At 42.5% G+C, this 26,832-nt stretch overlaps 3 protein-coding genes across 6 annotated transcripts in view; 2 read left to right on the top strand and 1 right to left on the bottom strand.

Annotated features, from left to right (window-relative positions):
* The window catches only part of LOC119171724 (synaptic vesicle glycoprotein 2C-like), a 224,214-nt gene that overhangs the window by 88,917 nt on the left and 108,465 nt on the right, over positions 1–26,832 (top strand). The gene's annotated exons all lie outside the window — the stretch shown is intronic.
* Positions 17,707–21,600, bottom strand: LOC142761643 (uncharacterized). Its single transcript, XM_037433697.2, has 3 exons — positions 20,488–21,600; positions 20,261–20,378; positions 17,707–20,158 (listed from the first exon to the last, which is right to left on the bottom strand). The coding sequence occupies exons 1-3, from the start codon at positions 21,598–21,600 to the stop codon at positions 18,909–18,911; spliced, it is 2,481 nt and encodes an 826-aa protein (XP_037289594.1). The 3' UTR covers positions 17,707–18,908.
* On the top strand, positions 22,200–25,957 carry LOC142814191 (uncharacterized). Its single transcript, XM_075892313.1, has 9 exons — positions 22,200–22,389; positions 23,073–23,218; positions 23,295–23,411; positions 23,483–23,648; positions 24,840–24,983; positions 25,141–25,284; positions 25,373–25,422; positions 25,482–25,704; positions 25,788–25,957. The coding sequence occupies exons 1-9, from the start codon at positions 22,200–22,202 to the stop codon at positions 25,907–25,909; spliced, it is 1,302 nt and encodes a 433-aa protein (XP_075748428.1). The 3' UTR covers positions 25,910–25,957.

The raw sequence follows: 26,832 nt of genomic DNA, 5'->3' as shown, positions 1-26,832 counted from the left end.
TCGTACGACGGCATAGGAGCATAGCACATGAAAGGAACGCAAATATCAATGCCAAGCGGTCTGAAAGAACATGCCACTCCGATATTTCACCAAGAATCCTACGGCAAGAAAACCCGAAACTGTATATACAATGGTCGCGCATACTAGAATACAAAAAAAAAGAAAAAAAAGCAGCAGCTGCGAAAAATTTCATCCTTCCGTTCTGTTCGCCTTCTATGCACCGTTGATTTTCATTCTTATTTCGTTCCATAAATCAGAGACGCAGCTTTTCTCGACAGGAACAGAACGGAACTCACTCCCGCTCAAGTCGCAATGTTGAGTCGAGGGGTGGGCGATGTTGAATACGCCGCAGAAATTGAGTTGTTGCCACGCGGAAATGGTAGTGGCGGTTGCTGTACGCACGGGCTTTTGAGATCGAGAAAGCACTTCGGAACTGCGTAGCTTCATCTATTCCATGCAATCAAGCCCATATCAGGACAATGTTGCAACTTAAATGTTGTTCTTCCTTTTAGGTGAAATAAGAGAGCAGAAGGCGTTCGACGTAGTTTACTTAGTGAGTGTCAATATAATTTATTTCGATATTGTTTACTTTGAACTAAGGTCGTGTAAACCAAGGTCGTCGGCCGAAATTTAGATTCTTACACTACGCTTTCCTCATCATCTTTTTGCTTGGGACGTGAGATCTCAAGATTTATTATCAATATTTACAGCCAATCAAAATGGCTTGATGGTTACTGCCATGTAAAGCACTTACACAGCTGAGGTTTATTTCTGCAAATAAGCCTGTGTCTCTGTACTTGATTGATTGATTGATTGATTGATTGATTGATTCATTCATTCATGAAACTGCAGTACTACTTGAAGTTAGGAGAGTTCGTCACAATACACTGTAAACTTTCAGCGCGCACTAAGGACAAGCCCTCGTACTGCTTGTCTCCTACACCGTGCCCTTGCCTTTTCAGGACGCTCATATTTAACCATGATAAAACTGGCTTTAAAATAGTAACAGCAACAAAATTCATTGGTACGACGGAACCTCACAAGCTTTGTCGAGTCATGTTTACACGTAACTTTGCGATATAGGACGGGTTGCTCGGCAGAGGACAGTTGACATGAAGCGACGGCAAAGTATAAAAATAAACACGACCGCGGGATGCGAGAATCTTGGTTTTCCCAGCCGTATTTTTTTTCTACAAGGGACTTAAAGTCAACATTTTGATTGGCAGGCTAGCATCGCGGAGGAAATAGAACTTAACGCTCCAGTCTTGCTGCCATTGCAGTCGGCTTGACAGGTTCTTCCAATCTGGAACGTGAAATGTCTGAACACTCGTCGCGGTGGCAGAGTTTTTACATTCTTTTGGTGAGAAAGGAGGTTATGGGTTTGATTGGATTCCACATCCGTGAAGTAAGAGGGTGTTAAAGTGTCCAAGGCTGCAAGCAATAATGCGCTGCACTCCTTTATGGCAGTCCTCGTAACCGGCTCAAGCAATATTAGGTCAAGCCCAACGATTAAATTTTGTAAAGTACCATCATCGTCCTTAGATGCGAAGCATCTCTTTGACTAGCCTGTGTAACGCTGTCCCTCCGTACACCCCACTGCTCATTCTCACCTCTCACGTCTCGTACCGGCACAGGAAGACGCCTGTAAAACTGTCGCTCCCCTCCCCCTTTCTCGACTTGCAAATCCAACACAAACAGCGTCTGCTAGTAAAAAGAAAAAAAAAACGAATGCCCACTCTGCACACCCTTTCACTGACATAGCCGCATATTTAGGCACTGGATCGCACGTTCGGAATTCAGTCAAGGGCGTCTTTACTTGGCTTTCGCTTAATGAGCGCCAGCGTCAACGTCGCCGCCAGTGTGTTAGCGCCCACTGCTTCGCATCTACTCATGGTTCCCTTTAGCGGGAAGATGGTACGATTTCTTTTTACCATAGCTTAGCGTCAAGAACATGATCTAAGTGTACTACGCGGTAGAAAACACGAACGGGAAAAAGACAAGGACAAGCGCAGACTATCAACTGAAGGTTTATTCATCTAGCATTGCATATATATATATATATATATATATATATATATATATATATATATATATATATATATATATATATATATATATATATATATATATATATATATATATATATATAACACAACCAGGCAATAAGAAAAAAGAAAAGAAGGAAAGGAGCATTTTAAAATAAATCACTGCATTTCAAGCTGCTTGAAGATGATTATAGATATTGCCGAGACCGATTGTGATATAGCGGTGATTCTTCTTTAGAGCTGATATGAGGTTCCAAGTTCCGGGTTACGTTTTGACTTCATAATCACAGCTTCATTAGCTATCGTCTCTGGTGTAGAATTTTCTTGTCGGTATTGCCGCCTTGCATCCGCTTCAAGTTGTCTCAACTGCGCGGCAGCTCGGCGTTTTCCAGCTTGGCCTTTGCTTCCTTAGCCCTAGTCTGTGGTGTAGAACTTTGTTGTCGCCGTCGCCGCTCTGCATTCGCTTCCTCCTCTTTTGTTTCCGCGGTAGCTTTCCATCGACGGCGACGCTGATACTCAGCACGTCGCGCTTTCCTGCGTTCGTCTTCGTCCATATGAGAAAAGAGAATATGTGGTATGGAACGTGGTTATATATATATAGCGTTGACAGCAGCGCCATCACTTCTACAATTAACCACAGCGCCGTCTGTTGCTTATAAGTTGAAGGTTACACTCAAAGCGGTTACCACCAACGCCTTCTGTTGCTTATAAGTTGAAGGTTACATGGAAAATTGTTCAGAAATGTCAGACAGATGAAGACGTGTTATGGACAGACGGGAGACGGCGGACATCGTGAGGTCTTAAGGAGCTTCGCCCCTAAAAAACTTCAGACTTAATATACGCGAAGCACGAGGCAGAATATCAGATTAATTACACGCATGCGTCATTTGCCAGAAATCGAGGCTCCTTATATAGGAGGGCAACCAATGGTTTGCTGACGCAGTTGGTTCTTGACCCATTCTCTCTGCTTCAACAATAGTTGATTGCGCTTGTCCTTGTCTTTTTCCCGTCCGTGTTTTTTAACGCGTAGTACACTTAGATCATTATCACCAACTAACCCAATCGTCTACTTTTATTAGTTATATCTCAAGAACATGCCACACGTACAATCTATACAAACGAGGTCTGGTAGATGAGCAGTGGAGGAAGCTTTTTGAAACGTGGAGGAAGTTTTTTGTAAGTGAGAAAAATGTCATCAACCATGCAGCAGTGCTTCCCCCTCCCTTCTTTCCATAGGTTCATATCCCACGCAAGATTTACGAAACATTGCTTCGAAGTAGATGATGGCAATTTAGACCATAAGCCCAATCTACCCTGTGCTTGCGCAATTATATATCTGCAAGTTTCGACAACTCGCTCAATTTTCTATGCTGTAAAACCAGTTGTAGAAGCAATTTTCTGAGAACATTCATGGATGCATAGGAGTAATGTGATTTGAACAATCATTCTTTTGTTCAATTCTGACTTTAGTCTATGTCATTTCTCCGGACAGGTGGCGTTCTTACAGGTCTGTCGAAATTGAAGCATGAGTTTATATTTTTTTCCCTTATTCACTTTATATCACTTGCGTCCAATTATTCCAGCTCAGGGATGTGGAGGCAGGCACGAGTTCATATATTTTTGTTCGATGTGGCTCACATCTTACGACTGGTTTCCTACTAATTCACCTCGTTCACGGCCTATAACATAACTGCAAAGTGATACAGCGGCCACAGATTGATAGCAAAGAAACGACTACAAGCAAAAAAGAAAAAAAAAGCCATGAATTTGTAATGGTGTTCCAGTGTTCATAATGCAAACTGTAAACAGTCAAGATTCATTGGCAGTCCACAACAGTAGGCTCATAACGTAAAATATCCAGTTTTGTTGATTCTATTTGTTTTCTCCAGCCTTTCGCATTTCTCCACGTTTTTGTTTTCTAATGACATGATGTTAGGAGATGTTGGCGCACAAATAAGGTGCCAGCTACTCCTCAGCCCTTAAAGATGCCTAACATAGAAGACATACGGTCCAAATATCTAAGCGTGACAAGTGCACAGAACATACAATATACAACTTAGCATAACAGTCAAGACCTAACATATTCAACAATCACAGAATCAGAAGGACGTATCCAACAATCACACAAACGTGTACACGGTATGTTAAATCACCGCCTTATTTCACTTTGGTTCTGGCTAGCTGCACATAGTGGTTTCGGCCATTATACGCAGGAAGTAGCGGGATTGCGACTTCTCCAATAGGAGGCAGAACTACTGGCAGACCTTGTGTGAGATCCAAGTTCCAAACGATCAGGAAGTTTACGCTTTTGTTCTGACCCTTGATCTATTCCATCATGATTCGGGTGCGTTCTCCCTTCGTCCTCCTCTTCCATCATCTGCTTTGTTCTCCGAACACGCGCGCCCGGCACGCTCTCCCTCTCGTAGGGCGGATTTGTGCGGCGTGGAATGCAATAGAATAAACAGAGAGAGAAACAAGGAGAAAGAGAGAAATAAGGGGAAAAAAAAGAAGAACATAGGAGTGCATAGACAGAAATAGATACAGAAAGTTATAGCCCCGCCGCGGTGATCTAGTGACTAAGGTACTCAGCTGCTGACCCGCAAATTGCGGGTTCGAATCTCGGCTGCGGTGGCTGCATTTCCGATGGAGGTGGAAATGTTCTAGGCCCATGTGCTCAGATTTGGGTGCACGGCAAAGAACCCCAGGTGGGCGAAATTTGCGGAGCCCTTCACCTTTATTCTCATATATATGTGGTGGTTTTGGGACGTTAAACCCCACATATCATCAGAAAGATATAACAAAAAATAGAAAGTAAAAAGACGTGGAGGAAGAGAGGGATAAAAAGGAAGAGGAGAAAGAAAGCAAAAGAATAGATGAAATCACTAGAAAGAAATGGGCAGTCAAACATATAGAACGAGAGAGTGAAAATAGAGAGAATGAAAAAAGAGAGCGATAGAAATAAATAGATATACAGAGCAAGAAATGAATACAAAGAAGCAAAGACAAAGAACATACTGAAAAAAATGAGAGAAAAATATATAGAGGAAGGAAGGTAGAAAAAACATGGAAGGTCAATCACCTCGACTGCTCCATCAGACTTATCATCACTAGCATCACCTGTGCGAAGCTACCGTACGTCTTTCTCACGAGCTTCTCTTTGAGCAGTATTTCGTCGACTCACAGGGCTGTCGAAGCCCTCTCGCGCTTCCTGAGGACCACGGGCCTATGTGAACGCCTTTGACTTTTGCATAGTACCACCGCTGCATACGCCTAAGCCCATGTATACTGACAATTTTCCCCTCTCTTTCCCTTTTATTTCACTATCTCATCTTTATACTGCACTTTCCCATTCTCCCAGCGTAGGGTAGGGAACTGGGCATGTGTGCCCAGTTAACCTCCCCCTTTCTCTCTTGTTTTTTCTGCCTTCTCGTTAAACATTTGCTCCGCCACGGTTGTCTAGTGGCTGAAGTACGCGGCTGCTAATCCGCAGGTCACGGTGTCGAATCCCGGCTGCGGCGGCTGCATTTCCGATGGAGGCGGAAATGTTGTAGGCCAGTGTGCTCAGATTTGGGCGCACGTTAAAGAACCCCAGGTGGTCGAAATTTCCGGAGCCCTCCATTACGGCGTCTCTCATAATCATATAGTGGTTTTGGGACGTTAAACCCCACATATCAATCAACCAATCTATCGATCAATCAATCTCGTTGAACATTTTGGTGATAAGGCAGCTATTTCAGTCTCACTTTGCACCGTTAGCGCAGATCGCGCAGCGATGTTTTTCTTTTTTCACCCAACACGATGCTTACGCTGTTCTTTACGGGGTTTCGTGAAGAAAATCGGTAGAAATGAAATTGGTCATAGTGAAGTCACTGATTAGTGTTTTTGTAACGTATATTGCTTTATAAAGCTGAAGATTTAGGCCTTTTTACAACAAATAAATCGTTTTGTCCAAGTAACTATAAGGTAAAAAAAAAAAAAAAACGTGGAGCCAGTCACTGGATGTGCAGAAGCAAAGACGGCTCATGTTTTTTGAGTATGTGATCAGCTATGAATAGGTACATTTTCACGCAAGGAAAAAAATATTTTTTAGACCCAGCTTCGTAATAATGTGTCGCTTTTATGTGATACTCTAATGAAAAGAGAGGGGTTGGTACATGCAACTAAAGAGAGGGTCGGTACATGTACGCAGAGAACTGGAAACAGCTTGAATTATAGCACAAGACGCCCGCAAGCACGCGCCTAATTCATTTCTTTCTCGCTCTCTTGTTCTCGCCGTATCTTGCTTTCAGAAGCAAGAATACCAGAGCGGCCATTGCCACATGCACTTGTTGCATCCACCTTTTTTTTCCTCCTCTTGCCTCCACTCTTTTCATCCTTATATTCTACTTCTCTAATCTCCCAGTGTAGGATAGCCAACCAGAAGTCCTTCGGGCTAACCTCGCTACCTTTCTGTTTGCTTCCTCGCTTCCTGTACGTCTTTACAGCCTGCTCTGGTTATGAGGCTTGACTGCTGACTCGAATGTCCGAAGATCGTGGGATCGAATTCCGGCCACGGCGGCCCCTCTTCGATGGAGACGAAAAGTTGAGACATACTTGCTGTGATGTAGGTACACGTTAAAGATTCCAGGGTGGTCGAAATTTCCCGAGCTCCACTACGACCTGCCTCAATATCATATCGCGCTTTTGGGCGTCAAGTATCCGCTGTTAATATATTTTTGTAATAATATTAACAACAACAATTTTATTATTATTATTATTATTATTATTATTATTATTATTATTATTATTATTATTATTATTATTATTATTATTATTATTATTGCCGTTGTAAGTTCATATTTATCATTATATAGGATAAATTGAAGAGCCCCGGCAACGAAGTTGCATCGGCAAAGCGCAAAAAAAGAACAGCACTTTTCGAAATATTGTTAACAAATATTAACGTTATACTTACACGTCAACGCATGCGAAAACCGCGAAGGCAAGGCATTTCGCACTGCACGAACACGTAAAAACGTTATACCCAGTTCAGTCATGCGAAATGCCTTTCCGTGTTGTGCTCGCCCACACACCTCCGGCGGCACACGAATTTCGGCGCACCTGGCGACACGATGACAGATATGCGCGAGCTGCTCCCACGCACTCGAAAAACAGCGGCGAACCGTTAGTGCGCTGTCGGACGGTGTCGCTGCGCATTCTACGAAAATGTATAGCCGGCCGTGTTTGTATAGCTATAGCAGCCATGTTGTATAGCATAGAAAATGTATAGCCAGACAGACAAGCGCACACGCATGTATCCTCTCACGTGGAGGACGCCGTCTTGTGGGCGCGCGCGATTTCCGAGGGCTAAAGTTGGCTAAGTGAAACTTGTAAGCCGCCTTGCAACTACGTGGCTTACGGACGAAGTGGAACGTTACGGCAAGCGCCTACCGCGCCATATTAAGACGAAAGCTTTAGACGTCTCATCAAACGCGAAAACGCAGCGTCGGCGTCCCACGGTGCCAACATGATTTATGAACACGTCGGCACCTACCGTGCCGACGTGATCGGCACGGTAGGTGCCGAACACGCTATATCATGATCAAAATTAAGCCTAATCCCAAAAGATTAATTTAGAAACATCACCTCACAAACTAATTTAAATTTTCTCCGCTTAATACACTAACAAACAGAATTGCTTAATTTTGCGCACTTGCGAATGAACAAGTCTAGAAATGCATCTCTCGTGAGTGATGTGCCGCGTCTACTGACACACACTAACACATTCGGAAACTTCAGCTTAAGACTGTCTCATGACCGTTACTTCTGAATTTAAATAAGGTAGAAGTTTATGGGAGGATCCTTGGAACATGAGCTGGCGCTGGAGCCAAGATTTTGAAAAGCAAACTTATTCAGATGTTGGCTTCAGCAATACACCAAGAACTTTTCGCTGCTTGTATCGTGTCCAACATGTAGAGTGTTTCAGCAGATATGTTTGAAGACCTTTTAAAAACAGAAATGACTAGATCAACTAGGCAACATATGCAAGACTGTGTTTACTGCTGAGGCAGTCATGTGTTAAAATAACTACAGGTTGTGATTTGATGACCAAATATAAAAATTCGACCAGGGTTTATGGACAAGACAGCTAAAGCAGGGATCCTACCTCTAGGATTTCTGAAAGTGTGCGTTATCCGAGAAGCACACAACTAATTCTGTACATGCCAAAAACTTATGCACTCTAATGAGGGATGACAGCATTTTCACTGAAAATTGAAAATGAAGTGAGAAATACCACAACTACCGAATTCTTATTGCAGACTATTTCCTATATATTGTCATGTAAAAATTAAGCAAGTGTCCATTCTAGGCTGTGCCATGGCTCACTGAAGCACACTGTATGTTTTCGAATAGCTCTCGCCCACAGCACAAAGTGAATATATGTGTACCTAATATATAATGTAGTAATATATATGAGTGAGCTGCTTATTTTCGGTTATTAGCTAATTATTTTTGTAAACAACTATTGTAACAAGCACCTGTGTACATTAAAAAAACCTCATCTGTTTTAGCACTATGCAATGATAGTGCTAAAGCAGCAGCGATGGCGTAGTGATTAGAGCACCCGTCTCGCATGCAAAAGGTCCCTGGTTCAAATCCCGGTGCCGCGCAGTTCCCAACCCGATAAAAAGAAAATCCGCATGGTGATGGAACTGCATTACGAGGCCTGGAGTGCGGCCTCACCGGTAACCACCGCCGGGAACGCACTCCCTCACCAGAGAAAGATTGGCCACCCTGGTGCAGTATCTGGCCGCTACCTCCCACATGCAAACGTCAAATAACTCACGGCCCTCAGTCCCCAGCAGCTGCGAAGCAACTGACCACGGCGGCGGTCAGATCTGCAACGCAGAAGAGGGTGCTAAGAATGTCTGGATCCGGACAGGCCGCCATTGGAACCTGAACTTGGCAACGTTTAACGCTAGAACCTTATCTAGTGAGGGAAGTCTAGCTGTACTATTCGAGAAGCTAGAAGGTGTTAAATGGGATATAATAGGGAGCAGTGAGGTTAGGAGGACAGATGAGGCCTATACGGTGCTACAGAATGGGCACGTCCTTTGCTATCGGGGCTTGGCAGACAGAAGAGAACTCGGAGTGGGGCTCCTAATTCACAGAAACATAGCTGGCAACATAGAGGAATACTATAGCATTAATGAAAGGGTGGTAGGTATCGTAATTAAACTGAATAAAAGATACAAGATGAAGGTAGTACAGGCTTACGCGCCTACATCCAGCCATGATGATGCTTCAGTTGAAAGCTTTTATGAAGACGTGGAATCGGCAAAGAGTAACGTAAAAACACAGTATACTATAGTGATGGGAGACTTTAATGCGAATGTAGGGAAGAAGCAGGCTGGAGACCAGGCAGTAGGAGATTATGGCATCGGTACTAGAAACGCCAGAGGAGAGCTACTAGTAGAATTCGCAGAACGCAATAATTTACGGATTTTAAATGCCTTCTACCGAAAACGAGGAAACCGCAAGTGGACATGGAGGAGCCCTAATGGCGAAAATAAGAACGAAATAGACTTTATATTGAGTGCACACCGAGGCATCGTGCAGGATGTGGAAGTGGTTTGCAAGGTACGATGCAGTGACCATAGAATGATACGGTCTCGAATTCGCCTAGACTTGAGAAAGGAACGACAGAAACTAATACGCAAGAAGCCAATCAATGAACTAGCACTGAGAAGGAAAGTACAAGAATTCAGAGTCTCGCTTCAGAACAGGTACTCGGCTCTTAGTGAGGAAACCAACCTTAGCATAGATACGATGAGTAATAATCTGACGAGTATCATTACGGAGTGTGCAGTGGAAGTAGGGGGCAGGGTAGTTAGACAGGACACTGGTAAGCTTTCCCAGGAAACGAAGAATCTCATTAAGAAGCGCCAAATCTTGACAGTCTCAAGTACAACAGACAAAATAGAACTAGCAGAGCTTTCGAAGTTGATTAATAGGCGTAAGGTATCCCATGTAAGAAGGTATAACATGGAGAGAATTGAACATGCTCTGAAAAATGGAGGAAGCGTCAAAGCAGTGAAGAGAAAACTTGGGATAGGCAAAAATCGGATGTATGCACTAAGGGACAAAGAGGGCAAAATAACTACCAATATGGATAGGATAGTTGAAATAGCGGAGGAGTTTTACAGAGTTTTACAACCACGACTTTAATACTATAAGAACTAGCAGTAACCCAGATGACACCCCACCAGTAATGATAGAAGAAGTCAGAAAAGCTTTGGAGAGCATGCAAAGAGGCAAAGCTGCTGGTGAGGATCAGGTAACATCAGATCTGCTGAAAGATGGAGGACAGATTGTGTTAGAAAAACTAGCCACCCTGTTTACGAGGTGTCTCCTGACGGGAAGAGTACCAGAGTCTTGGAAGAACGCTAACATCATCTTAATACATAAGAAAGGAGATGACAAGGACTTGAAGAATTACAGGCCGATAAGCTTGCTCTCTGTAGTATACAAGCTATTTACAAAGGTAATTGCTAACAGAGTAAAGAAAACATTATAATTCAATCAACCAAAAGAACAAGCAGGATTTCGAACAGGCTACTCAACAATCGACCACATTCATACTATCAATCAGGTAATAAAGAAATGCTCAGAATATAACCAACCACTATACATAGCCTTCATAGATTACGAGAAGGCGTTTTATTCAGTAGAAATATCAGCCGTCATGCAGACAATGCGGAATCAGGGCGTCGATGAAGTATATATAAACATTCTTGAAGAAATCTACAGGGGATCAACTGCTACCATAGTGCTTCATAAAGAAAGCAACAGAATACCAATCAAAAAGGGTGTAAGGCAGGGGGACACAATCTCCCCAATGCTATTTACCGCGTGCTTACAGGAGGTTTTCAGAAGCCTAGAATGGGAACAGTTAGGGATAAGAGTTAATGGAGAGTACCTTAGTAACCTGCGCTTCCCCGATGACATTGCATTGCTGAGTAACTAGGGGACGAATCGCAACTCATGATTACGTAGTTAGACAAGAAGATCAGAAAGGTGGGTCTTAAAATGAATCTGCAGAAAACGAAAGTAATGTACAACAACCTCGGAAAGCAGCAGCGTTCGAGATAGGTAATAGTGCACTTCAAGTTGTAAAAGACTATGTCTACTTAGGGCAGGCCATAAACGCGGAGCCGAACCACGAGATTGAAGTAACTAGAAGAATAAGAATGGGGTGGAGCACATTTGGCAGGCACTCTCAAATTATGACAGGTAGATTGCCACTATCCCTCAAGGGGAAGGCATATAACAGCTGTATCTTGCGGGTACTTAGATACGGAGCAGAAACCTGGAGACCTACAAAGAGGGTTCAGCTTAAATTGAGGACGACGCAGCGGGCAATGGAAAGAAAAATGGTAGGTGTAACCTTAAGAGACAAGAAGAGAGCAGAGTGGATTAGGGAACAAACGGGGATTAAGGATATCATAGCTGAAATCAACAAGAAGAAATGGACATGGGCCGGGCATGTAGCGCGTAGACAGGACAACCGCTGGTCGTTAAGGGTAACCAACTGGATTCCCAGAGAATGCAAGCTGGTTAGGGGGAGACAGAAGGTTAGGTGGGCAGATGAGATTAAGAAGTTTGCGGGTATAAATTGGCAGCAGCAAGCACAGGACCGGGTTAACTGGTGGAACATGGGAGAGGCCTTTGTCCTGCACTGGACGTAGTCAGGCTGATGATGATGATGATGATGATGATGATGATGACCTACATCGCATGACATCATGAAACTTCTGCCGGACCTATTTGGCACGCAGCGTTTTAGGTGAAAACTTCGGAAACTATAGGGTGGACCGCAAAAAAAAAAAAAATGGAAGAGACAAGCACCGGTGAGACGATCAAGCACCGGTGCTCGTCTCTTCTGTTTTTTTTTTTATTTTTTAAGTCCGTCTTCGTTTGCGGCACGTTAAAGAACCCTAGGTGGTTGAAATTTCCGGAGCCCTCCACTACGGCGTCCCTCATTATCATATGGTGGTTTTGGGACGTTAAACCCCACAAATCAATCAATCTTCGTTTGCGGTAATTGCATGCGCGCGCGTGTGTTTGTTTGTGAGCGCGTGCAGTGTGACAGTGTACATGATAAATGGCGCTAATGTAATTACATGAACGTTATTCAGACTTACCGCTCAGCTGGTATGCAATCACAATTTGAGAAACAGATATAATGTTTCGCAAAGCTATTTATAAAATAATTGTATCTCTCGTAACATTACGCAGTCAGTTTCATCTGAAGGAAACGTGTCTAATAGTCATGAATAAGAACACGTTAGTTTTATTTGAAGATAAATAACATAAGCGATAGTGCTTTTCAAAAGAAGTTCTGCAAGAAGCCTAAATATTGACCTGGCTCAAGTAACTCTATGCGTAAGAGCCCCATTAATTGCGACGCGAGTAAATATCACTGAACGCGGCCATATGGTCAATGGCGTCAAATATTCATTTGCCACTGTAAAACACGGCGACGTATGATCTCAGATTTCGGAATGAAAAGACTTCACAAAGAGCGTCTATTGCGTACATCATTGTGCCTCTTCGTCGGTTTATCAACTTTTTTTTTTTAATCTTGGGATCACACCGCGGAGGACAGCTCCGCGCCCTTCTGCCGTGACGTGGCCACAACCTTCAGTTGTCGGTATATTTTATTCTGTAATTCCGCACCTCGAAATATCTGTCGATCGCCAACTTCGACGTCCTTGGGCTGATTTTATGACACGGAACTTAATATAGGCCCCCACTGTTTGTATAGTTTTCTTCTTCTTCTTCTCATAATTTTATTGAAAGGGGGTTAGAAGGGTGTACGTTAATATAATACATATAGGTCTCCGCTATGTCGTCATCAGGTGCCGCCCTGTACATAGCAGTGGCACAAAGTTACACACGTGCGGCTTTTGTTCGGTTTTCGAGCGTTCGCTTTCCCCTCACGCGATAGATCAGAAATGGGCTAATCGACGACTATGTTTGCCTTCTGGTCATTACGATTGAGCCAGAATCTGATCACAGCCAGAATTTATACCTGCTTCCGCCCTGACAATTTATGCAGACGACTTACGTATGAAACCAACCTGTAACGGATCGAAAGGAGGGTGGTAGGGGTGATCAATTGCCCCCTCCCCCTTCCCACCCAATGGCTTTGTCAACAACCCCAACTCCTTCTCTTTCGTTCTCGTCATCCACCTCCTATTAAGGGTTAGGAATTGAGTGCGACCATAGAAGCACGAATTAACAGAATTTGTGGTGTGATAGGGATCTTTGGGATTTGAGATTAGAGATTTGGTTTATTTCACCGTAATCGATACATCATAGTATATACAGTTTGAACAAAGATCGAATAGGAACGTGGAAAAGTATCATACATGGCGAAGATAGCAGGGTAAAAGCCGCAATATCTGCAGCTTGACAAGCCCCACCACCCCTACACAATGGCAGCAACGTGCAGTACAGAGAGAGGTTTACTTAAGGCAAACATTTCAACTAGCACTGCAAAAATCATTACAAACACTCAATAAATATTTTCATTGGAAAGCTAAACGTTTAATGAAACCATCCTTAAAATAGATTTTTTAGGCATTACACGCAGAGTATCGCTTGTTAATTTGAACATATTTGGTACAGTGGGTAAGCAGAATTTTAGTAGCTGTGACCCATAGTTTGTACGAGGCCGTTTACTGTACCAGTTAGCAGTGTGTCTCGTTGAACGTGGGGAAAGATTTACAGTTAAACTGGCACATGTATGTTTGTGACCGATTTTATGGACTAGTTCTTATCTGGATGTTGTTAAGAGACATTATTCATAAAGGAAATAATTTTTTAAGTTCTACAATCTTGTGAAAGAATCAGACGTATGCGCATCGTAGGAAATATTTGAGATGGCACGTATTGCGTTTTTTTTTGTGATATGATCAAATTATGTAATGATTTTTCTGTCCCGGTTCCCCAAACTAAATTACAATAGCGTAAGTGGGAAGTAAATAGGGCATAATATATAATCACCAGTTTTAGTTGCTCTGGTAATATGCGTTGACATTTCTTTAAAGAATTCCGACGACTCTACAAAGTTTATTGATTATATTGATATTGATACTGATCATACACTCTTAAAAAAAATGGAGTGACGTACTCTCCATTTAGGGAGAAACGGCGATGTCCCCAATGTTCGTCTTCAGATGGAGCAAAATTGCTCTATCCGCCACGGAGAAACGTGTTTCTCCATCGTCAAAATCAACATGGCGGACGCCAAGCCAGTGAAGCGAGCGCTAGATTTAGGCCTATCAACGACATCGAATCTCGACAAATAAACAGCATGCGCGACTGGGCAACGTAAAAACGATACCGTTCAGCTTTATATGAAATTATATCGAAAATAAGACGAAGCGGCCAGACCCGTGGTGACAAGAACCACGCGTAACAACAACGCTGATCGCGCATTTCACTCGCCCGTGCATTTACACGGCATGCAGTCACAAGAATACCGGAAATACTGCAAAATGATTGTCACACAACAAGTAAACGTAAGGCTGTCTTTATTTCTCAAAGCATCAGCCAGTGTAGCGGCGTTGTGCGCGTGTTTACGAGGGCAATTGGCGATGACAACTTTTGTCGACAACGAGCTGTCGAGAAGAACGGTCCCACTTTCGTGTTTCAGCTCACCTTCATTCATGCGGCTCATAATCCTTCGCAAATTTGCACTTCACATACACACGGTCGCACAGGGCATCATCGCTGCTTTCGCAGACACAATTTTCTCTAAACGTGTACGCTCCATGTGAACAACTTATTGCGCAGCAGAAATGCACCAGCACACGTATGGGTGACTACATAGATAAATGTACGTCGTTATGTATACAATGTGGATCTCTGATAGCACTATACCCTTGAAGTAGAAAGTAGCTAGCGCCACCTGGAGAAAAGTTACATTACTGAAAGGAGTAATTCACTAGATGGATGTTTCACAGTATAACATCAATCACCACCACCACAGCCATGAAGTAATGTGGTAACTCGCGCCACCTAGAGGAAAATATTGATACTAAAAAAAATTCGCGATGCAAAAAAAGGAATAAGGTTACAGAGAATGATTATTTAACAAAGATTACACAATGCAACAGAGTTGGGTGTTATTTTGCGTCTTATATAATGTTGATAGCAGTTTACTCGATCTGTTGTATATATTATGTACCACACACAACCAACCACACTCAGTGATAGTTTCATACATGTGAATACACAAAGTTCAACACTCAATAGAAGTTGCATACACGTTAATACACATTATTACAACACGATAATACAACATCGCACACGTATACAATATAAATACATCGAACAGCCAAGCACAGCCACCAACGCGCTATATAAGTACTCGAAGCGTTCCGGTTTATATAGGCAGGAATTACGGCTGCCATAAAGGTGCCGGTGGGGCGCATGTTTTGTGTCTATTATTCTTGTTTAATGAATATGTTAAGGGTAAGTTGATATCACTTCTGCCATTATTCTGCAAGCGGCACATACTTTTTAATTAAAAAGTGATTTTTACTACATGGTGTAATTACGGAGCTGTTACATCATGTTCACGCAACCGATGGGTGAGCGCTTTATTTGAGGATAAACTATCTAGTGGATCGAGTTAATGTGCGTACTTTGAGATATGCACAGAACTAACGACATGAGCACACATCAAAGCGTTACACTAAAAGCATCTATATGCGTACATTCATGGTTTTATTTGGCCGCTATGCGTCAGGTCGTTATCGTGAGTGAAAATGACTCACTCCCACGTACCTCGCGTGAATCCAAGCTGCAAATAGTCGCCCGCAACTCGCTACGTCGAGTGTTGCAGATCGATTCAGAGCGCTGGCTAGGCATAAAAAGCGATGTAATATCATCCGCCAGCAGTGCCGATCATTTATCGAACGACTTGCGGCGCGCAGAAGGTGCTTGAAAAGCGGTACTGTGCTACTTCGACTGTGCTTCGTCATTGTTAATTGAGAGAGTTGCGAAAGTGATCGCAAAATTGTGTTACCTAGAAATGAAGGGCACACCTGTAAGAACAAATAGACGCACAGCTATAGGCGTGCGTAAGGTTTTCATTCATGGAGAACGGGGGCGAAGGTTCGTCGCAGCGTCCCTCCCCCTATTATGTCAATGTATGAGGCTGACTTTGCACCCCCCACTGAGTCGCAGCGCCCACGTCCCTACTACCCTACTACGTAAACATATGGTGTTGACTTTTGCATCCCCCCTTTTGCGTGACAAGGGAGTGGGCACCCCCCCCCCCCTTCTGAACCGCCCCCTCCCCCTGGGCGCATGCCCACGCGTACAGCTAAAACTATATCTGATTGGGCAATAATACCTTACCAGAGTGTTGCACAGATTTTGCTAAGCTAATGAGATTTCAGTGAGAGAAACCAATGGGCTCCCAGGCGAAAATTTGAAGTGGGATTTCAAGTGGTTCCACTTGCTGCCAAGTGGTCTTTAAAGTGGTTCCACTTGCTGTCAAGTGGTCTCTCAAGTGGTCCCACTTGCTGTCAAGTGGTCTCTCAAGTGGTCCCACTTGCTGTCAAGTGGTCTCTCAAGTGGTCCCACTTGCTGCCAAGTGGTCCTTTAAGTGGCCCCACTTGCTGCCAAGTGGTCTCTCAAGTGGTCCCACTTGCTGTCAAGTGGTCTCTCAAGTGGTACCACTTGCTGCCAAGTGGTCCCTTAAATGGCCCCACTTGCTGTCAAGTGGTCTCTCAAGAGGTCCCACTTGCTGCCAAGTGGTGCCACTTCAGAGCAAGTGGATTCCATTGACAGACCACAAGAGAGACCACTTGCTGTCAAATGGTCCCTCTTGCTTTGAGCGGAGACACAACAGGTTCCATTGCCATAAAGTTCCCTAAAGCCTTGAAACAATATTTTCTTTCTTTGTTACAGACACAGTAAATTATGGAAATGTTGTTAGTATGGTTCAAGGTAGTGAATTTTATACTTATTTGGTTACTGCTCTTTCTATGCAATTACTGACACGCGATAGTGTGTATTATTAGGTAACATATGGCCATATCTCTATGTTCTCATAGGGTACGTATTTTACAGGTCACCTATAGTCATCTTATTGCTTACTGATTCAAATGTATAGATTTTTGTACGACATAGTTTCTTGATCAATGGCACTGTATCTTCTCATTGCATCTGTATGTAGCCCGTATACTTTGTTCTTTGGTACTGTAATGTATATTCCTTGTTGGTTGAATTGATTTACTATGGATTTTCAAATAATCTTGAATATTTTGTATACTGGAAAATTACCACAGTTTTTTCTTTTCTCTTCTCGCTGCTTTGCTAGGAAATCTTTATATGTATTCTTTATTTGGACCTTCCACTAGCCTTTGGCTATAGGTCCAACAAGTGTTTGTTATCTGTACATAGAATATGTACATAGAATATGAAAATAAACATTCAAACATTCAAAGTTGTCTCACAAGTAGTCCTGCTTCCTTGCTACTTATAGTGTAATGTGCTGAATTGATTCTTCATGCATTCAAGTTTCACTTGCTATGAAACAGCTTCTAATAAGTGATATGTCTCACAAGTTTTCAAGTGAATATTAAGACAGTACTACTAGTTTGTACCATAACAGGTTCCACTTTGTGCCAAGCAGTTTAATATTTGGTTCAGTTATGCTTCTATAATTAAGGAAAAGGAACAAACGTAAAAAGGGACAGACGTAAATAAATACATACACAATTTACCCAAGTAATAGCATAAATATATGTGAAATTGGTACTTATGAGGCTTTAAGCCTAGTACTCCATTAAGCAAAATAATAAACAGTTGAACTTATGTCTACACATAAGTGACAACCTTCATAGGGACCAACAACTGCCCAGAACATGAAATGAGGTTACTGCACGAATGGAAAGAATGATCCTCATAGTGACTCAAACCAACCCTGTTTTTCTCATGAGAAGTGAATTTATGCCTTTATTTCGTTAATAAAGATTGCAAAAAATGACCTGTAGCACATCCGGTAGCAAAAACTTAAAATTATTCGATGTGCCCTGTCACATGAAAGTTGATTAGTGTATGCGGTCAGAAATTTAGGGGATGTTATTAGGAAAAGGAAAGTTAGGGGATGTTATTAAAAGTAGCTGTAGTGTAAATGTGAAGAAAGAAAAGTGGATTTAACAGAGCATTGTGCTACACATTCTGAAAAAATTGCCAAAATGAGGTTTCTCAGAAATTCAGACTGTCACTTTAAGCAAATGTACCACTTTCAGCTAAGCAAGTTGCCAGAACGGCCAACCCTAATAAAGTCAGAGTAAAAATAGAGATTAGGTAAAATACAATGCTTCGATAGAAATACAGTGCTTTAAGACAAGAAAATATCAACATTGAGGGAATGAATAAAATTGTAACAATAATGGTTTCTGAAGCAGCACTTGAAGTTGGAGGTAAAGCACTAAGGCAAGAACTGAAAGCTCAAAAACCACAAATGATTGAAAAAGCAAAGAGAAGCACGTGACATGACCAACTCAAGATCTGAAAAAAAAAAAAAAACACTGGTTGAGCTGACGAGGTTGATCGATAAAAAGGAAGTCAGACAGATGTGTGAGGAACTACAACTTGAATGTCGTAGAGACAGCTGTAAAAGAAGTTCACAGCATCGAAACAGCTAAAAAAAGAGGTTTAGGAAAGACTAACAGTGAGCTAACAGTGAACAGTGAGAAAATGTGGACTCTACAGAATAAGCAGCAAAAGTAACATGGATAAAATTTAGATGATTGGGAGTGAACATAAGATAGAATGAGAATCATCACTGTTTCACTAAAATGATCCATAGCGATTGCACAACTCCGCAAAAAACATTGTCCCATTCAAATTAAGGTATATGCATGGACGAAGAGACCTTGAAATTGAATGAATAGCTTTTGAAGCACATTTGCGTGCTACTTTTAGGTGGCTTACTCCTTCAAAACTCTTCACTTGGTAATTGTGAGAGACAATGAAAATCTCAGAGCTTCCATCGACTTTACAGACATTGAATATATTCTCTATTTTCACATAGTCATCTCCTAATTTCCCTGCAGTTGAGTCTCTTTTTCTTGACCCTGGATTGTAATTATCAGTATGCATGATGCATCCATTCACACAGATGCGACTATGCTCTTCAATCCTTTGCACACCAGTGATTTTGCCATTTACGAATTCCATTAGGTCATGTGAAGGCACCTGTGGTTTTCCAAGCAGTTTTACTCCCATGCACTTTTTTTTTGTGTGCAAACAAAGTTCCTTAACTTCTTCTGATGCCATAGATAGAAGCTGATTAAAATTGCTCATTAGAAGAATTCGTGACAAGATTTGAAAAGGGATACCGTTTGATGAAGACACAAGTCTTACTAGGTTACCCATGTTGCTTTCGAATTCGAAGCATGAGATAGCCCAAAGTGGTCCATGCAGTAGCACACTCTTTGGCAAATGCAGCAGTGTGTGCATATTAGAAGTCATCTGTGCTTTCTCATAATTACATTCGGTCATGACAACAAACTTTGTTATTTCTAATGTACAGTCGTCAATTTCTTGTGATGTCACATGACTCTTTAACAGGGTATACACTGAAGACACCAGGAGAGCAAAGTGCTCCAGAAACTGAGCTGGCAGGATGCCTTTCAGACATGGAAGGCTGTAGAAGAGGAGCCAAGACTCCCACTCAGATGCCTTCCAATACTTTCGAAGCTTAAGAGATCTCGGTGTTCTATTAAAGCACACTGGAGGTCTCTGGCTTAGGAGACGCTCATCTGCTTCCCTTAATGTCCGAGGAGACCCAATATAACATGCCCTTCCTGTGTCTGAAAACCACAGTTCTGTGACTTGGCGTACAACTCCAAGCAACACAGCATGCATGTAATCAGGGCGAAAGCTCCAGACAATGTCAAATCCAGGAACGTTGAGGAGAGGTGATGGCCCCTTCACCCCTTTGATAGAGCGCTTCATTTTCGCTGCCATTTGCATGTCAGTCAACATGCTAGCTGCAGTCCTGTCTTCAAAAGTTGAACCAACAGGGTACTTCACACATCCTGCAGAAGTTAAGACGAGACTTATGTAGCTTTGGCAGAACACAAATAACAGGTGACACTCATAAACACATATAACCAGCAAAAAGGTAGATATTATTATACCTTCAATGAATTCTCCAGGATGTAGGCACCAGGAACAGCCATAATAGCCATTGAACTGTAGGACGTTCTGCATGGAAGCCCGGGCTGGTGCATCAGCAACAGCAGTTATGCAGTACACCTAGAAAGTTCGAGAAGGCTGTCATTTGCATTCCTAGCACTACATCTATGTAACTGCGTGAGTAAAACAAAACTGAATAGGTGCAATATTTTAAGGAGACACAGGATACCTTTGAATGCACTTGTCGACCATTCACATTCCAGCAGATTCCTTCAGTAGAGAGTTCGTTCATTTGTTCGGCGAATGCCTCGAGAACTAATGTCATGTCTGGATGTTTGGTACCATACCACAAGAGCGCACAAATGATGTTGCTCCACCGTCTGTGTGGTGGAAGCTCATTCACAGTCAGATGTACAGGCCAAATGGAGTAGTTAGTTGATTTAAATACAGGGCTTCCATCTGCACTGACAGTTAATGTGATGTCATCTTTCTGGCAACCAAGCTTTTTTCGCTGGGTCAGATAGAAGGCACCATCAGTCACATCTGACACACTAGCATTTTCTGTGTCTTTTTTTTCATTTAATGATTTGTAAAGGTCTTCTCTCAAACCATCATCAGCGAGCACGGATGAAATTTGCTTTTTTAATGGCAAGCCAACAAAAAAGGAGCCATCTGCTGTCAACTTCCGGCCGGTGTAGCCCTTTCCACAGCACATACCAGTCAGACTATTGCGTTCACTTAAGCTACCACCTGTCTTGGCCAGCAGCCGATTGCAAAACGGGCAGTAAAAGTAGAACTTCATATCTTGTGGTGAAGTTGCAGTGAACTTTCTGAACAGGTACTTGCTGTTTGGAAGCAGATTCGTTCCTAAAATATTATTACATAATTTTAACAGGTCTTCAATGGCAGTCCACGACAAACCATGCTTAATTGCGAAGTCCATTACAAGCACGAGGGCATCCCCTACAGACAAGGTGTTTGCGTTGCCAAGCGGGCGCGCAAACTCCAACCGAAAGAAGTTGGAGCTTGGCAGAGCATCAGACGGCTCCGTCGCATTTGAGAGTTGATCTGACAATTCATCGTCGGTGTCGCAGTCGCCAGCCGACTCTTCTCCTACGATGTTGTTTTCTCGTCCAATGTCCTCGACTGACACGGATGCTTCATCATCGTCCGAGGATTCAGACGCACTTGTGACCACATGTTCTGAACCGACGTCCATAGCAGGCGGTGTTGAACGCGCGGTAGCATTCTTTCTTACTTCATAATGCGTAGATTTCGGCAAACGATCATTCCACGCATCGGGTTCTAGATATCGCTTGCGGTTATTTTTACTCGTGCTCATCACGCCTGTCACAGCTTGCTTCTGATGGGCACGCTAAAGTGGTCCAAAGAGGTTCAAATGAAGAACGAATAATAAGACAGTTAATAGGCAATCAAACGTTGTTTACGACGTCGACGCACATGTGACAAAAGACGTCTGACATTCACATGCTTCATGGCATGGCTTGGCGCGGCTTGACTGTACAAACAGTTGAGACTGGCTTACCATCAGAGTTATTCAATCCTGGCTTACTGACTTCTTCAAATATCAAAGTAGTTATTATAAATGCTTACAAGATACTGTTTTATGTGTTTTGTTTATTTGAGTAAAATAATGGCAATTGATATTTTGACCAACGCCTGTTGTTTTGACGTACAAAACGTTTATTTAGCGGCCGAGTTATTGGCTTCGTTTTTAGCCAAGCCATGGCCGAAGCATAGAACCACTGTACACCTGCCTATAGTGTACTAATCTGGTACACTATACACCTGCCCGTGCCCTGTGACCGTGCATGCCTTCGTCCGTTGTTACTGTCGTTGTGTGTAGTCAGTGTAGTGCTAACGACTCAGGCACGTTTTTCTCGTGGTGCACAGCCATAACACGGCGTACGTGTGAGCAATATGTACGCATTAGTGCGGTTTTTAAATAGCTTTGATCAGAAAGAGTACGTAGTACCCGTCCACAATATCAAGGGCTTCCACCCGGTAAACAAGGACGATTTTAACAAAACCAAAGTGTATACCACACTCTGGATCGACGAAGACCCGGATATTACAGGATCGTACACCTGTAGAATCCTGCTGCTGGCAGGTAAGTAAATGAAGCTAGCAATTTATTGCGGTTTGACACCATAAGTAGCGTCATGCCAAACGCATCGCACATATCACATTGTTTGATATATCACATGAGCAATCGAGGAGCATATGCTCCCACTTGCTTATAGTCGTGTGGTCTACAAATAATGCTATTCGTAATTGTTATGCTTCTCTGCTTGAGGGATTACTGTTGGGAGTCATCATATTTGCTAAACAGCTTTTGCCGGCCGCACGGTATTAACCAACACATATATACCATGCAGAAATTTCGATGCTCTAGCTTGTTGCCTTTGTGTTAAATGTAATACCTATGCTGAACAAATTTGCTTTTCTCAGTGGTGCAGAACTGATGTTAAGCACACACTAAAGAAGTAGAAATAATCTTCATCTGGCCTGCTTGCGCTGCCTTTCTTGAAAACGCGGCACTGCCCTCTTTCCTGCCAGTAACGATATACGTCACGCTGACAACGCGCGCCGTTCGTGACCGTAGAGTGCTGGGCGCGCGGCGATAATGCAACAAGAATGACGCAAGACGACAATTATTGTTGTGGGACAAAAAGGAGCCCACTTTACTCTTACCTTTCTTTGAGTGTATGTGTGTGTGCCCATGTTAAACATCGCCTGCAGCTTTTCCAATCTAATATTGACGCATTTTGACTTTATATTTGTGCATAACAGACTCGGAAGAAGAGTTGCATAAGCAAAGAAGCAACAAGCGTCTTCCGCGGCCTGTAATAAATGCTTCAGACATTGAGCATGAAGAAGAGCTTATCGACCTCGACTTACAGCAGCCAGCAGCAAACAGCACACTGACTGCAAAAGAGGTACTACACTAAGTGCTCTAAACGTTTGCCATGTTTCAGTCGAACATTGCTTATTTGTTTTCATTTCTTTCTGCAGGCACACAAAAAACTCAAACAAAGTCAGGCAGCATCCAAAAGCGCTGCTTATGAGAGCATACTGAGTCAGCATGCCTCAAGTGCGCTAGAAAAAAATAAAGCTGCCCGAGAGTCTCAAGTAAGCATTAAAATGTACACTTCTCGAATTTATTCAATCTTTTTCAACTCCTTACTATTCGTTGTACTCAGTCATCTTCAAAAAGGCACGAGATCACCGGCCATAACCAGAAAAAATTGAAGAAATATACTTGGCAGGAGCCTTACGAAAAAGCGCTGAGGGAGCGGAATGAACTGAGACAGACAGTTGCTGCCATGAATGAAAGATTGGACAGTATGGATTGCAAGCTTTCAATGAGTAAGTGTACCGCAGTTTGTTAGATTGCTATATCTTTGTTGTCAAATGTGGCTTTGGTAGAATCTAAAAGGTTTCAGTGGTGTGTGTTACCTGAATTTCCACAGAGTATCGTGAAATGTGACGTCAAAAAGGTCATTACCGGACAGGTTTAGCTGATGTCAAAGTGCAAGATAATGTATGTTGCTGTATAAATATATGTCAGGAGCAGATAACGCAATATTAACTGAATAATTTGTCAAACAAATCAGTGTCTTCCTAGCTTTTGTTTACTTTGATTTATATAACTTTTTTTTTGACACCGCACACCCATAAACATGAACGGTTTGTAATTAAATCTACACAGTGATACAACTCGCCTTGAGTATAGCCATTTAAATTCAGTTATGAAACAGCCCTTGCTTGCACGGTAAAGTTTAGGCCGAGTTACATAATATTTATTTTGCCATGTGCAGCGATGTATTGATGATTTGAAAGATAAGTACCAATTTTCTTTGCACGTCCGCAATTATGTGTTTAAGTAGTGTAGGTATCATTTGCGACAAACTGCATTGTCATGGTTTTGTTCAGTGTAGAATGCAACCTGTCACAGTGGTCTAGTGGATAAGGCACTCTGCCGCTCACCCGCAGGTCACGGGATTGAATCTCAGCCTTGGGGGCCGCATTTTTCATGGAGGCGAAAATGATTGAAGCATGTTTGCTTAGATAGGTGCACATTAAAGAACCCCAGGTGGTCTAAATTACCTGAGCCCTCCACTACGGCGGTCCTCATAATCATATAGTGGTTTGGGGATGTTAGACCCCAACAACTAATTATTTCAGGCTTTCTTCTAGCCCTGTACATCTGATGAAATGATTATGTCGAATGGGTCATTAACACTAATTTATCCAAATGCACACTTTTCTCAGATTGTTGTGGCATGTACTATCAGCATCGAATGAAATGCAAACTGTGCAAAGCATGAGCAGTGGCACAGTGCGTGCTGCCCTGTCATCACTATGGAAATGCACAGTGCTACCAAACTGGAGCATTGCGCATCTGTCAACGGTGCTGACTGGATGACTATCATTTCTAATGCTTTCCACTGTTCACTTTTAATTTGAAGCTGATAGTGCAACACCTTACTTTATAGGCTTTTATATTGATTCATAGTATTACTGGCAAATCTTTATAATTTTTTTTTATCTTTTCAGTTGTAGAAATGCTACAAGGGGGAAATGTCTGGCAGCCTCGAGAGACACTTACTAGCAAAAGTGCCTCGCAGCTTCGAGGAACACTGGCAAGCGAAAGTGCCCCGCCTCCTAAGAAAGCACAGCAGACACAGCAGTCCCCTGCAGGTGAAGTATGCTCACCTGCATGAATGTTAATGTTATGAAACTTTCTTGCTGGTCAAAAAGCTAAACCTTCAGCCTTTTCACTAGATAATAAAGAGTTGTATCTTGATAACAGCCTCAGTAAATTGTTTTGCTTCTACTTTTTCTCTACTGTGTACAGATTTTCCGGAGACTGAGCGCAGAGAAGTTCAAGCTGAGAAATCACACCCAGCTCCCACAGCAACGTCGCTGGCATCATGTGTCGACACATCTACAGGAAGCCTGCAGAGCCAATGCAAGCCTTCTGGAGAGCCACTGCCCACAGGTAGAAGCTCAAAAGCTTTGAATATCATTGTGTCAAGGCTATCATTTTGATGTAATTCTCAACTTCACTTATTATTTTTCATCGGCAGCTGACTCAAAGGCCACCGATGTTCCATTCACAGAAATTGGTGGTGGCAAGGTAAGTGGATCGCTGTGCTCTCTTCATTTCTTTTCTAATCAGCTTGCTTTGACTTGCAGTATCATGTGAAAAATGGTCTAGTCATCGGGAGCCAGCAAGCCGAGAAAATATTGGGCCACAAGAAACCTTCCCTTGTGGTAAAGGACATGGCCCAAGCCATATGGGGCCGTGAAGGATTGGCAGAACGCAGCTATGGGGGGAAGCTAGCCCCCAAGGATTACAAAAATCCTACTGCGGTAGTGCGGAAACAGCTGAGCCCAGACAAGGTTGCTTTGATTATTGGTAAGGGTGTGGTAGATTTGTGCTGTAAATAATTATGCGACTCCCATGCCTGTTTTAATTTCTGTCTTTTTTTTTTTTTGCAGACACTGTGACACATTGGGGCTCGTGCAAGGGTGTTCCTGTTAAAGAAACAGTGGATAACTTGTCGACAATTTTGTCGCAGAAAATACAGGACATCCGGCGCAACAAGAAGAAAGAAAACTAAATGCTTGAAGTATACCACTCATGTAAAGTAATAAATTATTAAAACTAATATCTGTTTACAGTTTTCACTGAAGTGCTCAAGCGGTTCCTGTGACCACTTGACAAGTAGATATAGACAGGTGGTCCCACTTGCCAAGTGGGACCGCTTGAAGTGGATTATTTAACCGGGATTTGAAGTGGAACCACTTGCCAAGTGGAACCACTTGAAGTGGAACCTGGATTTGAAGTGGAACCACTTGACAAGTGGAACCATTTGAAGTGGTTCCACTTGTCAAGTGGTTCCACTTCAAATCCAGGTTCAATAATCCACTTCAAGTGGTTCCACTTGGAAAAGATTTTTGCCTGGGCTGTAAGATTACCGTACAAGACTGGGAGCACATTGATGATTTTGCACAATTAAGGCAAAGGAAGGCAGCTAGTAATGCGATTCTCCTTGGTCTTAGGGTCTGAAAAAACAATCCTGTACCGAAACCATTTTTTTATATATTGGGAGAAGTGGTGGGGCAGGTGATTGCACGCTGAAGAGTTACCACTTTGAAAAATTAATACTGGCTTATTTTCATGTTTGTATGAATAACAATGCTATACATGAAATAATTAAAAATTAATATTATTCAATTGATTATGTTAACTTACACCTAAAACTAGACGTGGAAGTGCTGACCGTGCTTGAATTATTGAATTAACTAGGAAAGCAGAAATTTAAGGGCTCATATTTTTTATTAGACACAATTAGACACAATATTAGTTCTCAATATTATTTGTTAAGTCAGGAAATTTGTAAAATCCAGAGAGAAATTTTTTGGTCCTTGTATATTTATAACTGTAACGCAGTTTTTATTTTTTTCACTGTAGTGCATTATTTACGAGCTCATTGCGGCAATGGCAGCAATAGCAGGAATGCGAAACTGCAACCGAAACAGC

The sequence above is a fragment of the Rhipicephalus microplus genome, chromosome 4 (assembly GCF_043290135.1).
Source record: "Rhipicephalus microplus isolate Deutch F79 chromosome 4, USDA_Rmic, whole genome shotgun sequence".
In the NCBI taxonomy this organism is placed as follows: domain Eukaryota; kingdom Metazoa; phylum Arthropoda; class Arachnida; order Ixodida; family Ixodidae; genus Rhipicephalus; species Rhipicephalus microplus.
The sequence above is the reverse complement of the archived record's forward strand: the minus strand, read 5'-3'. Positions and strand labels throughout refer to the sequence as shown.

Bases quoted from the DNA above. Each gene is read 5' to 3' on its own strand.
- LOC142761643 (XM_037433697.2), bottom strand. From the start codon at position 21,600: ATGAGCACGAGTAAAAATAACCGCAAGCGATATCTAGAACCCGATGCG. The intron at 20,379-20,487 runs GTATCCTGTGTC...CGAACTTTCTAG, and splicing joins GTCGACAAGTGCATTCAAAG to GTGTACTGCATAACTGCTGT. The intron at 20,159-20,260 runs GTATAATAATAT...TAACTTCTGCAG, and splicing joins TCCTGGAGAATTCATTGAAG to GATGTGTGAAGTACCCTGTT.
- LOC142814191 (XM_075892313.1), top strand. From the start codon at position 22,200: ATGTACGCATTAGTGCGGTTTTTAAATAGCTTTGATCAGAAAGAGTAC. The intron at 25,285-25,372 runs GTAGAAGCTCAA...TTTCATCGGCAG, and splicing joins TGGAGAGCCACTGCCCACAG to CTGACTCAAAGGCCACCGAT. The intron at 25,705-25,787 runs GTAAGGGTGTGG...TTTTTTTTGCAG, and splicing joins CAAGGTTGCTTTGATTATTG to ACACTGTGACACATTGGGGC.